The sequence below is a fragment of the Delphinapterus leucas genome, chromosome 6 (genome assembly GCF_059928025.1).
Source record: "Delphinapterus leucas isolate spDelLeu-1000000601 "Yukka" chromosome 6, BTC_Dleu_Yukka2, whole genome shotgun sequence".
In the NCBI taxonomy this organism is placed as follows: domain Eukaryota; kingdom Metazoa; phylum Chordata; class Mammalia; order Artiodactyla; family Monodontidae; genus Delphinapterus; species Delphinapterus leucas.
In genome coordinates, this window is record NC_143134.1 from 10,036,240 (window position 1) to 10,050,230 (window position 13,991).

Genomic DNA, 13,991 nt, shown 5'->3' on the forward strand with positions numbered 1-13,991 from the left:
GAAAACGGAACGCTTGTACACTGTTGGTGGGAATGTAAATTGGTGCAGTCAATATGGAAAAAACTAAAAATAGAACTACCATATGATCCAGTATTCTATTCTTGGGTATATATCCTGAAAAAAAACAAAAACACTGATTCAAAAAAGATACATGCACCCCAAAGTTCATAGCACCATTATTTACAATAGCCAAGATATGGAAGCAAACTAAATGTCCATCAACATATGAATGGATAAAGAGGATGTGGTACATATATACAATGGAATATTACTCAGCCATAAAAAAGAATGAAATCCTGCCATTTGCAGCAATGCGGATGGACCTACAGAATATGCTTAGTGAAAGCAGTCACACAGAGAAAGTCTAATAGTCCATGATACCACTTATTTTGGAATCTTTAAAAATAATACAAATGAATATTCATGCAAAAAAGAAACAGACTCACAGATACAATAAACAAACTAGTGACTACCAAAGGGGAAAGGGAAGGGGGGAAGGGCAAATTAGGGGCATGGGATTAAGAGATACAAGCTACTCTGTATAAAATATATAAGAAACGGGGTTTCCCTGGTGGTGCAGTGGTTGAGAGTCCGCCTGCCGATGCAGGGGACACAGGTTCGTGCCCTGGTCCAGGAAGATCCCACATGCCGCGCAGTGGCTAGGCCCGTGAGTCATGGCCGCTGAGCCTGTGCTCCACAACGGGAGAGGCCACAACAGTGAGAGACCCACGTACCACAACAACAACAACAAAAATCCCTTGCTTGCAGACTCACACCAAAACCCTATCAGTGAGTGGCAAGTGACAATTAAGCTGCATCTAACGGGGTAGACTGGACATAAGCAACACACTTCGGGTGTCACTGTATCCCATCACCCCCACATGGGACCATCTAGTTGCAGGAAAACAAGCTCAGGGCTCCCACTGATTCTGCATTATGGTGAGTTGTATAATTATTTCATTATATATTACAATGTAATAATAATAGAAATAAAGTGCACAATAAATGTAATGCGCTTGTTTCATCCCCAAACAATTCCCACCCCACTCCCCACTCTGTGGAAAAACTGTCTTCCACGAAACCGGTCCCTGGCGCCATAAAAGTTGGGGATGGCTGATTTAGAGAATTCAATATACATTTTACAACCAGCTTAGTGAGTTGATATGTTTAGCTGCTTTACCTTTTTTTCCAGGCTAAAGGAATTACTGCAGGCTTTATGATCCAGAACTTGGGGTCCTCGTGCCCTTTCATTTGTGTGGTAGAGTAAACCTGGTACTGCTTCTTGAGGAGTGCATTAGCCGGCATGATTGGTGGTGTTTTGCAGGGGAATGGCCTTCTGTGTAGGCATGTGTCCTTCTGAAACCACTCAGCTGTCACAGGACGGTGTCAATTCTACCTCATGGCTCAGCTGACTGTGCTTTTTCTCCAAGGAAGGGGCAAGTTTTCCAAATACCTGTCAAGCAACACTAACTCCCAAGCACACTGTTGCTGACTACTCATGGAAAGCATCTTGAAACGATACTTGTGAGAACTGCCTGAAGGATGCAGTCTGAGTATGAACAGAACTAGTCTGATACTCTCCACAGATTCACTCAAATACAATCATTTTTCTGGCCTCATGCCATTAACTTCCACATGCCATATTATGAGAAAGGGTCCTATGAAATCCAAATATTGTAAAAGTTACTGAGAATGTTTTCAGGCCATAACAGGGCTGTTTTATAAAATGGTGTCCAAGATTTCAATTAAATCAGGAATATACAAGTTCCAGATAATGTTTATATTTTATATATTCATTTTGATGAAAATATTTTATATATATATTAAAAACCCCCATGTTTTATAGTAATAAACACAACTGACAGACATTTGCAAACACTAAGACTTCAGTTTTTCACTGAGGTCTATGGACTTAGATTCTTGGAGTCTGAAAAAGTATTTTCCCCTTTAGAGGACTCTACATGCTACCCGAGTTTGAGGAACACTGTATCATAGTCTCCTTTTTAGAAGAATCACTGGACATTTTTCCTTTGTTTCAATACCAAAAAGAGCTGTCCTCTGAGTAACGGACATATTTAGTTAGGTTTCCTGCTTTGCTACAAATCTCAGCACCAAATTTGTGAACTATCTTCCCAAATTGTAGAGACACTTCGACCACGAACTTTCTGTTCCTACTTCAACTTGGCTTAATATTATATTGCTTGCACTCATTTGCCTGAGGTATTCATTTGCCTGATATGTTGACTTTCCCAAACACTTGTTTTTAACTTAATTTCAGTTTGTTCTGTGTGTATGTGTGTATAAACACACACACACACATATATATACATTGCACTATATATCATGTAATTAAACCTTTTTTGGGGGAACGAGATGGAATATAAATAAATCTTATGAAAATGTATACTGCCAAAATTACGCATCAACACTTTAAATCCTTGACTTTAGTCTACAAATCATACCTTTAAAGTAATAGTATTAATTTTTGACAAATATTTTTAGAAATGCTTTTTTTTTTTTTTCGGTATGCGGGCCTCTCACTGCTGTGGCCTCTCCCGTCGCGGAGCACAGGCTCCAGACGCGTAGGCTCAGCGGCCGTGGCTCACGGGCCCAGCCGCTCCGCGGCAAATGTGGGATCCTCCTGGACCGGGGCAGGAACCTGTGTTCACTGCATCGGCAGGCGGACTCTCAACCACTGTGCCACCAGGGAAGCCCTAGAAATGAATTCTTGTTCAAAATATTCCAAATCAGTTTACAAACTAATTATACAAATTAGGCTCATTACTGCATGGTAAGTTACTGAAAAAGATCACATATCATTTATCTTGATTACCCACTTCATTCACTAAACTTGGTTGCAAGTAACTTTAAGCTTTTTCCAAAAAAAATTAAATGCTCTCAGAATAGACTTGTATCAAGAAAGACAATCAAAAGAATCTGGTATATAAGCTGTCAGGGAATTTCTGAAAGAGAAGTTTCAAGATATTTTGTGTAATGGAATACCTTCATTAGAATAAGTCTGTATCTCTGCTTTGAAGACACTAAACGTTTATTTGGATAAGTACGTTCTTATATTTTTTCCCCAAAGTGGAATTATTTTATTGTCCTTTGACATTTTTTTTTAATAAAGAAGAGCTCCCTTAAATTTCTACTGATAGGTTTCATAGCAACCACCATAAGCTAAAACGTGATTCTGTTTGTGCCATTTCTGATAATCTGAACTACTACATAGTGAAGCACACACGCAGCACTACCTGCTGGCTTATAAAAAGGACTGGTTTACATTCAGTCTGTTCCTTGCTGCTAATGGCCTGAACTACTCCTTGGCAGTTATTCTGTTAGCTTAAGAAGAAAAGTAATGAAAATGCAGTGGGGTCTGAAGCTATAAGAGTACTTACTGGGCTTCCCTGGTGGCACAGTGGTTAAGAATCCGCCTGCCAGTGCAGGGGACACGGGTTCGAGCTCTGGTCCAGGAAGATCCCATATGCCATGGAGCAACTAAGCCCGTGCGCCACAACTACTGAGCCTGCACTCTAGAGTCTGCGAGCCACAACTACTGAGCCCGTGTGCCACAACTACTGAGGCCTGCACGCCTAGAGCCTGTGCTCCGCAACAAGAGAAGCCACCACAATGAGAAGTCCGCACACCGCAACAAAGAGCGGCCCCTGCTTGCCGCAAGTAGAGAAAGCCCACGCACAGCAACAAAGACCCAACACAGCCAAAAGTAAATAAATAGATAAAATTTTAAAAAAAGAGTACTTACTCTACCTGAAGATTTTCTAGTTTCAATTTAACGGTAACTATTAGAATTTTATCAAGAATTTTACTTCCATTAAAGCAACTCAAGAAACAGTTTTTGCTGAGCTTACAGTTAATGTAAATAAGTCTACATAACCATAAAGTTTCTCCCAAAATAAAAAGCATTCTTGAGCTGTGATTTTAGCAGACTTAATTTTTCATGAGTCTAAATGTCAAATATTTTAATAAAACCCTGGTTCTGAAATACCTGAACTGAACACCCCTCTGAACACGAAGTCCGGGTCCTCACCAACTCACGCCAACTGCCTCTACCGTTTCCATCAGGTGCTCCCGCTGCCTCTTCCACTATGTCAGTCCTTTCACTTCAGAAACCTTCACTGGTTTCCTCCAGTTTCTTACACATTTCACAGGGTCAATCACAAAGACTAATTCTCAACAGGAAGCTCCTAATACAGTCAGTCTAAGCCTAACACAAATGAATCGCTGGTTTGTTCTTTTCCCTACAAGTCACGCCTTCTATGTTTCTTTCCATTTTTCCCAGTTTGATCTCCCTTCTCTAATTCCTACTGCACTGAAAACATTTCAGAATGAGCACTTCTATGTACAGTTTTACACTTTCTTTCCTATCTATCTGTCTTATCTCCCAAGGAAACTGTACACAACATGTAAGCACAGACCATGCCCTTCAGTGGCCACAGAAATGAAGTGCCAGGCCCACGGGGGCTCCATAAACACTCTGAAAATCCACCACAGTGCATGAGGTTGGAGGTAATGCTCCATCTGATAGCAAAGGAAACAAACTCGAGACAAAATAAATCACCTTGTGTCATGACCAGCTAGTCAGAGTCGAGAATGTAACTCTGGTCTCTAGGTTCCATGCTTAGTGCTCTTGACCAATTTAAGGGGAAAAACATTTTTAACTTTAATAACTTTTAATAAAGTCCTAACACATTCTGAGTGATTCTATTGGTAAATATTTTCCAAATATAAAAATGGTTTACCCTCAAATCACTGTAGATGAACTCTACTTACTCTCAACAAAAGAGAGTACATTTGGTTCTAGTTAGGAGAAACCTTACATATGTGTCTAAAAATTTAATTCTGCCTCCTTAATAAAAAAGTATTCTAATTTCTAGAGCTGTCCAATAAGGAGGCTTTTTAAAAATCTCATTCAAAATGTTACTTGCAAATTAAATTAAAATATTGACTTAAAAAACTTAAGCCAATAAAAGCTTATGCCAGAAACAGTCAAAAAGAAGGACACAGTTAATTGCTTCAAAGTACTACATATCATTCCAATATAGATTTCACCAAAATGCATGTGATATAACGTCATCAATTTACATTTGTCATTTTATTTTTTGCACATTTATTTAAAATATAAGGATGTGAGGAAATCTTACCTTCTTGATAGGCGCCATCTGCCATAACTAAATGAAGAATCTTAGAATAAAGATGCTGATGTTCATTTCCCAAAAGATTCTGAACTACTGTTGAACAAATCTCAATATTTTCATCTTCATCTTCATGAACAGCCTATACCAAATTTCCAAATATACATTAATATTTGAATGTTAACCTCCTCTAATTGGAGACTTTGTTTATTATTTATAATGGGTCTACTGACCAATAAAAATCACTGACATTTCACTAGTAATTCAAACAGAGCATATTTCAAAATTAAATGCTTTAAGTGACATTTTACTCACTTTTATTTTCTCGTAAACCTCAAAGAACTTTTCGAAGCCTATTTCCTGCTCTAGGTGAAGCCTTAGTTCCTCTAAATGATTAAAGACACTGTCGTATTCACATTCACTAGTTATCTCACCATCACTGTTATCTAAAAAACATAAATAAAAAAGAAGACATTTTATGATGTAAAAGACTGAATAAAATAATTCTTACCGTAACTGATTAAAATCCTGTGACACGTGAATACTGTCATTGGTAGACTACTTGTACATTCAATATAAAGTTTCTGTCATTATAATACTTGTCATTTATGTAGGTAATCAATGTATGTATATATAAATTTGTCTTAACAGGAATGTTACTTTAGAAATCTTTTCTTTTATAGACATAAACAGTGAGTCAGGTTAGAATAAAAACTACTCCAAGAGATGTCACTGAATTTAGCTAAAAAAAAAAGGAAAAAGCATACCCATATGTTCTGCACTGAGGCAACCAACTCTATTTTTAAAAACTTGATATTAAACATAGGGCAAAACATGAACGAGCATATAGATGACCTAAGATGTATATCATAAAACTGGGAAGGCACTTAAAAAGTATTATAAATGCTTTATATGTTTTATGTCATGTACATGTCCAAGGTAATTTGAAAAATTCTAGTAAAAGAAAAATGAATGCAGAATCATTCTTTTTCACATTACCTCTTCTTCTCAAATAAATCGTTATTTAAATACACAAATTTTCTATGCATCTTAGGGTCAATGGTATGAACAAGGAGCTGTTTCCAAACCAAAAAAAAAGTGTCAAGGTTTTAAAAACTCTTTCAGTTTAACCCTGCTGGTTAAGCACTGTATGTGGAAGCCCTTTGTACAACATAAAGGGCTAAGAAAACTAAGTTACTATCTTTATTACTAGGAAAATAAGTCAAGAAGTGGAGGATAATAGGATAAAAATGCTTCAAAAAGCATTTCCATACTTTAGTGGCAAAGAAATGGGACAACTATGTATGCAGACTGTGTGAGAAGAGAGAGTGAACGCAAGTCAGCGACGCAGAACAGGCTTCAGCCTCACTTCAGGCTGGAAGGGGCTCGTGTTGGAGGCCAGAAAGAGACACGCTGCTCGCAGTGTGGGCCACCACGCACCCGAGTGCCACTCCTCGTTGAGAGCGCTCTCGCTGCTAGGGCTGTCGTCCTCATCGCCCGCGTCCGTGCCGTTGGCAGCCTGCTCCGCGTCGCTGGTCTTCAGGCCCAACCCCTCCTCCTCGCTGTAGTCCTCCCCAGGCTGCTCCCGCAGCAGCTGCTCCATGGAGGCCTGAAGCTCTTGTAAGTCTGTGTCAGCCTCTTCAAACACACTGAGAATTAAAAATTAAATGGAACGTTACCAAAACTTTACCTTTCTGAAATTTTACTTCAACTCCATATACATGCGCTCCTTTCTACTTAAAAGTACTCGTTGTGGGTAAAAAGAAATCTGAAAAAACACATAGTTTTTAACAAAGGAAATGAGAATTCACACAACTGATAAATAAAGCACACAACACAGCTTCTGGAATACGTACGCCCGAAGATGACTTGTATAAAATGGTCCTGATTTGTCAGAGAGAATCATGTAACTATCAACATTATTAATTCCTTACGTTTTGAAAGAATGCTTCAATATTGAAGAGCCAGACTAAATATTTTTCTTTCATGTAGTTTTGAAGGTTCAGCAAAATCTTGGTGTGGATGTGCGACAGCTGGGCACTAGCCTCACTGCGGGGGTCTTACCCTCCAGGCACTGCCCAGAGTATTAATTCTACTTTTGTGCAATTACAGATGCTGAAATGAACTGATTTATGCAAGTAATATCTTACATTCATATAATACCTTAGTTATTAAAGCTCTTTATCCTACTATTTAAATTTTATCCATACAAAACTCACTTTAGAAACACGGAAACTATGAATCAAGGTGCTCAAGTGACTTGTCAAGGCCACGTGGTCAATAAATGACAAAAACGAGACTGAGATTTAGGCCTTCTGACCACGTCTACAAGACCCAAGAAGCACACTCAGCAGCTCCATTCCCCCAGGGAGCTGCTTCTTTCTCCCTGGGGCACACAAGTGGAAGAACTTGTAGACTAACGGTTAATTCATGTTTTAGATACGTAAAGTCCTCTGAAAGATTAGGGACCCACAGTGAGGATTTCAATAGTGGAAAAGCAGTATTAAGCAGAACACAAGGCTGATGAAGCCCTTTCTTAAAGTTTAGACTCTAATTGAATAAACAAATACTTACTGAAGAACTAAAACATAAATATTATTATGTGAGACCTCATACAAAATTTTCATTAACAGAAAAATAATTTTTAATGTAGAAATATCTTTATTTTGTACATATGTGTACAAACTCCTACACTTTGACTCTGCAGCACTTAAAGAAAAGCAAACATCATCTAATTAGAATGAGAAGGACAGTGTCTAATCTTTTGGATCATCCTTCTAGGAGCATTTAGCTTAATATTTAATTACCAGACTTACATACCACGCACATCTGCTAGGTACCATTGCTATGTGACTAGGCATTAACCTGTTGGTAAAATCTTCCTGTAGAGGAATAAGTTTCCACCACAGATGGTATTAAAGCAAGTGGGCTGCTAACTATGCCAGTGTAAGAAAAGTGTAAGAGGATTAAGATTTTTTATGAAACGAGCACTCAGAAAATTGACTCAGGTACTTTAAAACCTGGTCCTGAATTTTCTTTTCAGTAGGTTTTATTATATGACCATAAATAAAGTTTGGATCAAAAAAATACATATTTTCCAAAGAAAAATGTCAAGTGAAATTTCCCTATATGCATATGGAGTAACTTACTTGAAAAAAAACTTACTTTTCAAATTTTAAAAATAACATTAAAAGCTTCTAACTTAAACTTTAAAATAAAATTCTGTCATCAACTAGTAATTAAAAGAATATAAGCCACAAATAAGCTATATTCACTTAAAAACTGATGACTTATAAAAACTCTGAGGAAAAAACTGTTACTAAGGATTTTGTCAACCACAGAGGTGCTGAAATGTTGTCCTGTTATCCAACAGGCTTAATAAAAATACAACGTAAAGTGCTTAATGACCACAGCCAAGCAGAAGAAGCAAGGATAAAAAGGTAATTTTCCTCCGAATTTTGAGGGCACCAGCAAAAATCTACAGAACTCTATGGGGGGAAAAAAAAGCCAACCTTTATTTTATTTATTTTTTTGGCCACACTGCATGGCTGTGGGATCTTAGTTCCCCGACCAGGAGTTGAACCCGGGCCCTCGGCAGTGACAGCAATGGAGTCCTAACCACTGGACAGCCAGAGAATTCAAAAGTCAACCTTTGAAAGATAAAGTTTGGCTAGAAATTTAAAAAGAAAGGGCAAGCCTTAAGAAAAACAAAAACAGAAAATAAAATGCACCAGATGCAGTGCCCGGCTCAAGAATTAGAGGGAGAAAAATCATGAGACTGATATCATGCTTTCAATTAGATCAAAACACACATTGTTCCTACTGAAAGGCAGAGGTAAAAAGGAGAAACTTAAATTCAAACAAATCAAAAAATAAATCATAAAAATTATAGCATTTTGCAACCTATTTTCCCGGTGACTTGAATACACTTCTTGAACACTCTGGTTTTATTTCCCCCCAAACGCTGTAACATTTGTCGGATGGGCTGAGAAGGCTGACTGATATCAAGGAAGGTGGAGGGGTATTACTGTCTAAGGAGCTGCCAGTTCCCAGCTCTTTCAGGAGTGTTGTTAAATTTTCCTCTGGGATTCTAGATTCCTCAGGAATTAATAAGGAGGGAATCTTGTGAAGGCAGTTAAGTGCAGAACTCACATGTGAGCATGTGCGCACACATACACGCACACACACTATTCCACCTGCTAACTCCCCACTGCCATGGTTTTGAAATCACAGGCGGCAGGAGACCGATGGGGAGCTTTCTGGCATCTTCCTGGGGAAGAGGAGAGTAGTGAGTCCTTCAGTCCCCCACTGCAATCCCTGTACCATGTGGCATCAAACTACCAAACATTCATTATCCTGCTGAGGTTCACCCAATTACGCACCAGCCAGTAAGACAGAGAACACATGGTGACCCTGTCCTTACATTCCTCAAGTGACATTAAGTTACAGTGTTTAGAGGCAGACACACATAACAAAGTTTCCTTGACTGTACTTTAAAATACATTGTAAAAAGTTAAAGGAGTAGTGCAAGGTCAGCTACAGATCATGTTTGAAAACTGTGGGTGAGGCTCCATCTCTAGAACATGTGTAAATTCAGAAATCCTGTTAGTGTCGGTATCTACGAATGTCATCATGCTCACATGTCCTCAGAGTCGGAAGGTCCTTCCTTAACATGCTCATCTTCCATTTCATCCATTTCAAGATTGTCCTGACGTCCATCTCCGACAATGGGGACATCCATCAGTGTTCTGAACAGCTTTGAGAGGTCTGGAAGTGAACATGTCCTCAACATCTATAAAAAGGCAACCGATATCTTATTAGGAGTGAGAAAGTGAGAAGAAACGAGAGAAAAAATTAGAAAATTGGAGCTAATAATAATTTTGTTATTTATATATACACATCGATCATCCATTTAAAGCTAGAAGCTTCAGGGGCGACTTGCCTAAGCTGAGAACCTACTTCTCTTGAACTTCAGCTCGTATTTTTTCAGTGATGAAAGTAAGCTTGCGAGTTCTGCTTGGGTTTCAATGTGAAGTGGGCTTTAAAAGGTAGGGAGGGTGTTTATCTGGGGTGTGCACATGGAGGGAGCTGGAGCTGGAGCTGGGTCAGGCCCTGCCACCCCTCGGCCACAGCACCCCTCCTGAGTCTTCCTCTCACTTCTCGACATCCAACGCGCTCCGGGTATTTTTGCCCAAGCTTGGCTAAGCAGCACCCCACACAACTGGTGGCCCTTAGTGTCCCTTTGCCCTAACAGATGCTGGGTGGCCAACAGCTTAAGGCAGGGCCTTCAGTTAGTGCAAAGAAGAGCCCACTGGGGCCTCCCTGAGCAGCAGACTGCAAGCAGCCGACTGCGAGCAGCGAGCGCCTTTCCCACCAGAAAGGATGGCTGTGAGGATAGGCACCTCCAAGTTCACGCTGACAGCACCTGGAGCAGCAGGGTGAGGAAGAGCCCAGCACACCGAGATGAGACAGCACAACACAGCGGAGGTGCCTGAAACGTGAACCGCGTTGGATAAGACCAGGATAACAGGAACAGCCTCTGTCCAGCACCCTTTCCATAGTCGGAACGTGACGGACAGACGGGGCTACGGCACACACATCTACAGAAGTCAGTCTCAGGGCTGGTCAACCCTAAAGGGGTCGGTAAGATCTGAAACGTGACTCCTAAGGCCCTGATAGGAGCCCAGCACCAGATGGGAGACTGTGCAGAACACACAATGTTTGGCACATTAATGAAAATGTATATACTTGGCCAATTTTATTGGTACAATCTGTTAGTGAGAATAAAAAGGAATAGAATTCTATTATTTGAACGTAATTTACATATCACAGCACTCAAGAGAAAAAAAATGGTGATGCGCTACAAGATGGCGCAGATACACTGCCTGGTTAAAGCACTTAACAATGGTACTGTCAGCAGAATTTACGCTTGACTTGTTTGTTATTTTAATGGTTTGAGCCACATATATTATAAACCCGGGGTATGCAAAATATGTAGCCACTAACAGTTTACCCAGATACATGCTAATCGATAAAAATAAATAGCATATACGCATTATATACCTAAATACAAGGGGACTACACAAAAGGATGCAATATTTTTTAGGCTGAGATAAATTTTAACCCTGGTAAAATCATCTCAATTCTAGTTTATTCCTGTCATTAATTAAAATAAACTTCATCACCTAACATAAAATGATAGGGTTAGAAAGAAATTTCAAGTGGTCTGTACCTCTGGGAATGGGTTTACACACCCATCAATCCAACAGTTCCTAAAGGTCCTATATTTAAAATCCTAATGTTCACAGTCTTCCCTGACAGACTGCTAAAGTTTTAGACAGGATATTCATCTTCATAAGAAGAATTTTATATAAGAACACTTCCAGTTCTGTAATTCTGAGTCTACTAGATTTCTTTCATATTGTTTAAATAATATTCTATAGTTCTGACATTAATAGAAAGAAATCCTCCTGAAAGTAGTTATTAATCCAGAACATGTTGCCTGACATCTTACTTCATTTATAGTCAGACTCATTTTTTCCAAAATTTTTTGTAGTATGATTATTTATGCAGCTAGCATTTGGTACCATTATAAATCAAACAGGAAACCAATGTTTTAGAAAACCTTAAAACATTTTAAAAAATGCAGTTCCTTTAGATCTCTCACTGTTGGTTCTATTTTTTCTCAAAAATGAAGACAACCACATAAAGAATGAATGAATTTAGTAGTAGTTGCACTAATAGAACTTCACATGAAATTCTACTTAATTCCATCAACTCAGTTTTTCATCTGTAGTATTTTTAATATAAAATTATGTGTTAGTAATCCTCTGGCTGTACTATAAAATAGTTTATGATGAGCACATTTGTTTAGCTTCTGCTTACTGCAATTCAACGGTAACACTACACCCTCAAAATAGCTTGTACAAATACTTGCTCACTTCAACCCATAAACAAGGTTAAAAATGGACTTAAAACATTAAAAAATTATGAACACTTACGAAAGGGAAAAATTACGGACATTTTCTAAGAATTGATATTTTAGCAAATCAAAAGAAGACATTTAAGGCGCTTGTGTTATTTGTGAATTGTACATTAATATTTACTTTCCCTCACTCTGCATTTGCTATAACAAGAAAATAAATTCTTCAGTTTTCATAGAGATCAGTCTTCCACTCTACTCCCCACGTGAGATCACTAGAAGGTCTCATCTTTACACTATTTCATCCTGACCTATTACAAATTTACCTTCAATAATCTTCATTTATGTGTTATACTCTCAATTTTGTTAAGTCACTCCATTACAACTGCCTTATGAAAGCTGCCACTGTATTTATGGTGTTTCTTGTCAGAAACAGTGCAGCCCAGAAGACAATGTAAGTCTAGATCTAGTAGAAATACCCTTTCAAAGTGAAAGTGAAATTTAAATGTTTTTAAATAAACAAAAGCTAAAAAAAATCATCACCAACAGGGACACAAGAAGTGTTAGAGAAGTTCTTAAAGTGGTAGAAAAATAATACCAGATAAAAATTCGAATTCTACACAAAGGGATGAAGAATGTTAGAAACGGTTAATATGTAAATATAAAAGGCTTGCTTTCTCAATTTTTACTTTCTGTGAAAGATAATTGAATGTTGAAAGCAAAAACAATAGAAATGTATTGTGGAATTTATAATACATGCAGAAATAAAACACATGGCAACAATTCCACAAAGGATAGGCAAGAGTAGGGGAATGGAAATGTACTGTTGTAAGGCTCTGATGCTGTTCATGACACGGTACAATATTTGAAGGCAGACCAAGATAAACTGAAGATTTATACTGAAAACTGAGAATGACCATTAAATATTTTTTAAAGTCTACTTTATAAGCAAATAGTAGAGATTAAATAAAATACTAAAAATACTCAATGCAAAAGGGAGAATAAAAGTAAAAAAGGAATGAAAGAAGTAATGAGACAAATAGAAAACAAATAGCAAAATAAGTTTAAACTCAATCATAATGATAATATATTGAAAATTACACTAAATATAAATGGTCTAACCACTTTAATTAAAAGACTGTCAGAGTGTTAAAAAGCAAGACTCAACTATATGACAACTACAAGAAGTCTATATGAAATAAGTATGATTTCTTAATAAAGAAATGGGGCTTCCCTGGTGGCGCAGTGGTTGAGAGTCTGCCTGCTGATGCAGGGGACACGGGTTTGTGCCCCGGTCTGGGAGGATCCCACATGCCGCGGAGCGGCTGGGCCCGTGAGCCATGGCTGCTGAGCCTGCGCATCCGGAGCCCGTGCTCCGCAGCAGGAGAGGCCACAACAGTGAGAGGCCCGCGTACCTCAAAAAAAAAAAAAAAAGTAAAGGATGTAGGGACTTCCCTGGTGGTGCAGTGGTTAAGAATCTGCCTGCCAATGCAGGAGACACAGGTATGAACCCTGGTCTGGGAAGATCCCACATGCCGCGGAGCAACTAAGCCCGTGCGCTACAACTACTGAGCCTATGCTCTAGAGCCTGTGAGCCACAAATACTGAGCCCACATGCCACAACTACTGAAGCTCACATGCCTAGAGCCTGTGCTCTGCAACAAGAGAAGCCACTGCAATGAGAAGCCCGCACACCACGATGGAGAGTAGCCCCCACTCACCGCAACTAGAGAAAGCCCGTGTGTAGCAACGAAGACCCAATGCAGCCAAAAGTAAATAAATTAATTAAAAAAAAAAGTAAAGGATGTAAAAATATATACCATATAAACACTAAGCATAAAAAAGCTAGAATGGCTATGTTAAAACCAGGCAAAGTAGATTTCAGAACAAGGTGATAGGATCAGGGATAAAGTGAG

At 38.7% G+C, this 13,991-nt stretch overlaps 1 protein-coding gene across 7 annotated transcripts in view; it reads right to left on the reverse strand.

The window, feature by feature from the left end:
* Positions 1 to 13,991, reverse strand: part of NEK1 (NIMA related kinase 1) — a 213,806-nt gene that overhangs the window by 11,862 nt on the left and 187,953 nt on the right. For all 7 annotated transcript variants that reach the window (XM_089912681.1, XM_089912680.1, XM_022594861.3 and 4 more), the window contains 4 exons: positions 9,794 to 9,945; positions 6,594 to 6,802; positions 5,469 to 5,599; positions 5,163 to 5,295 (listed from right to left, as the gene is read on the reverse strand). In XM_089912681.1, coding sequence (XP_089768807.1) covers positions 5,163 to 5,295; positions 5,469 to 5,599; positions 6,594 to 6,802; positions 9,794 to 9,945 — 625 coding nt within the window. The remainder of the gene's footprint in view (positions 1 to 5,162; positions 5,296 to 5,468; positions 5,600 to 6,593; positions 6,803 to 9,793; positions 9,946 to 13,991) is intronic.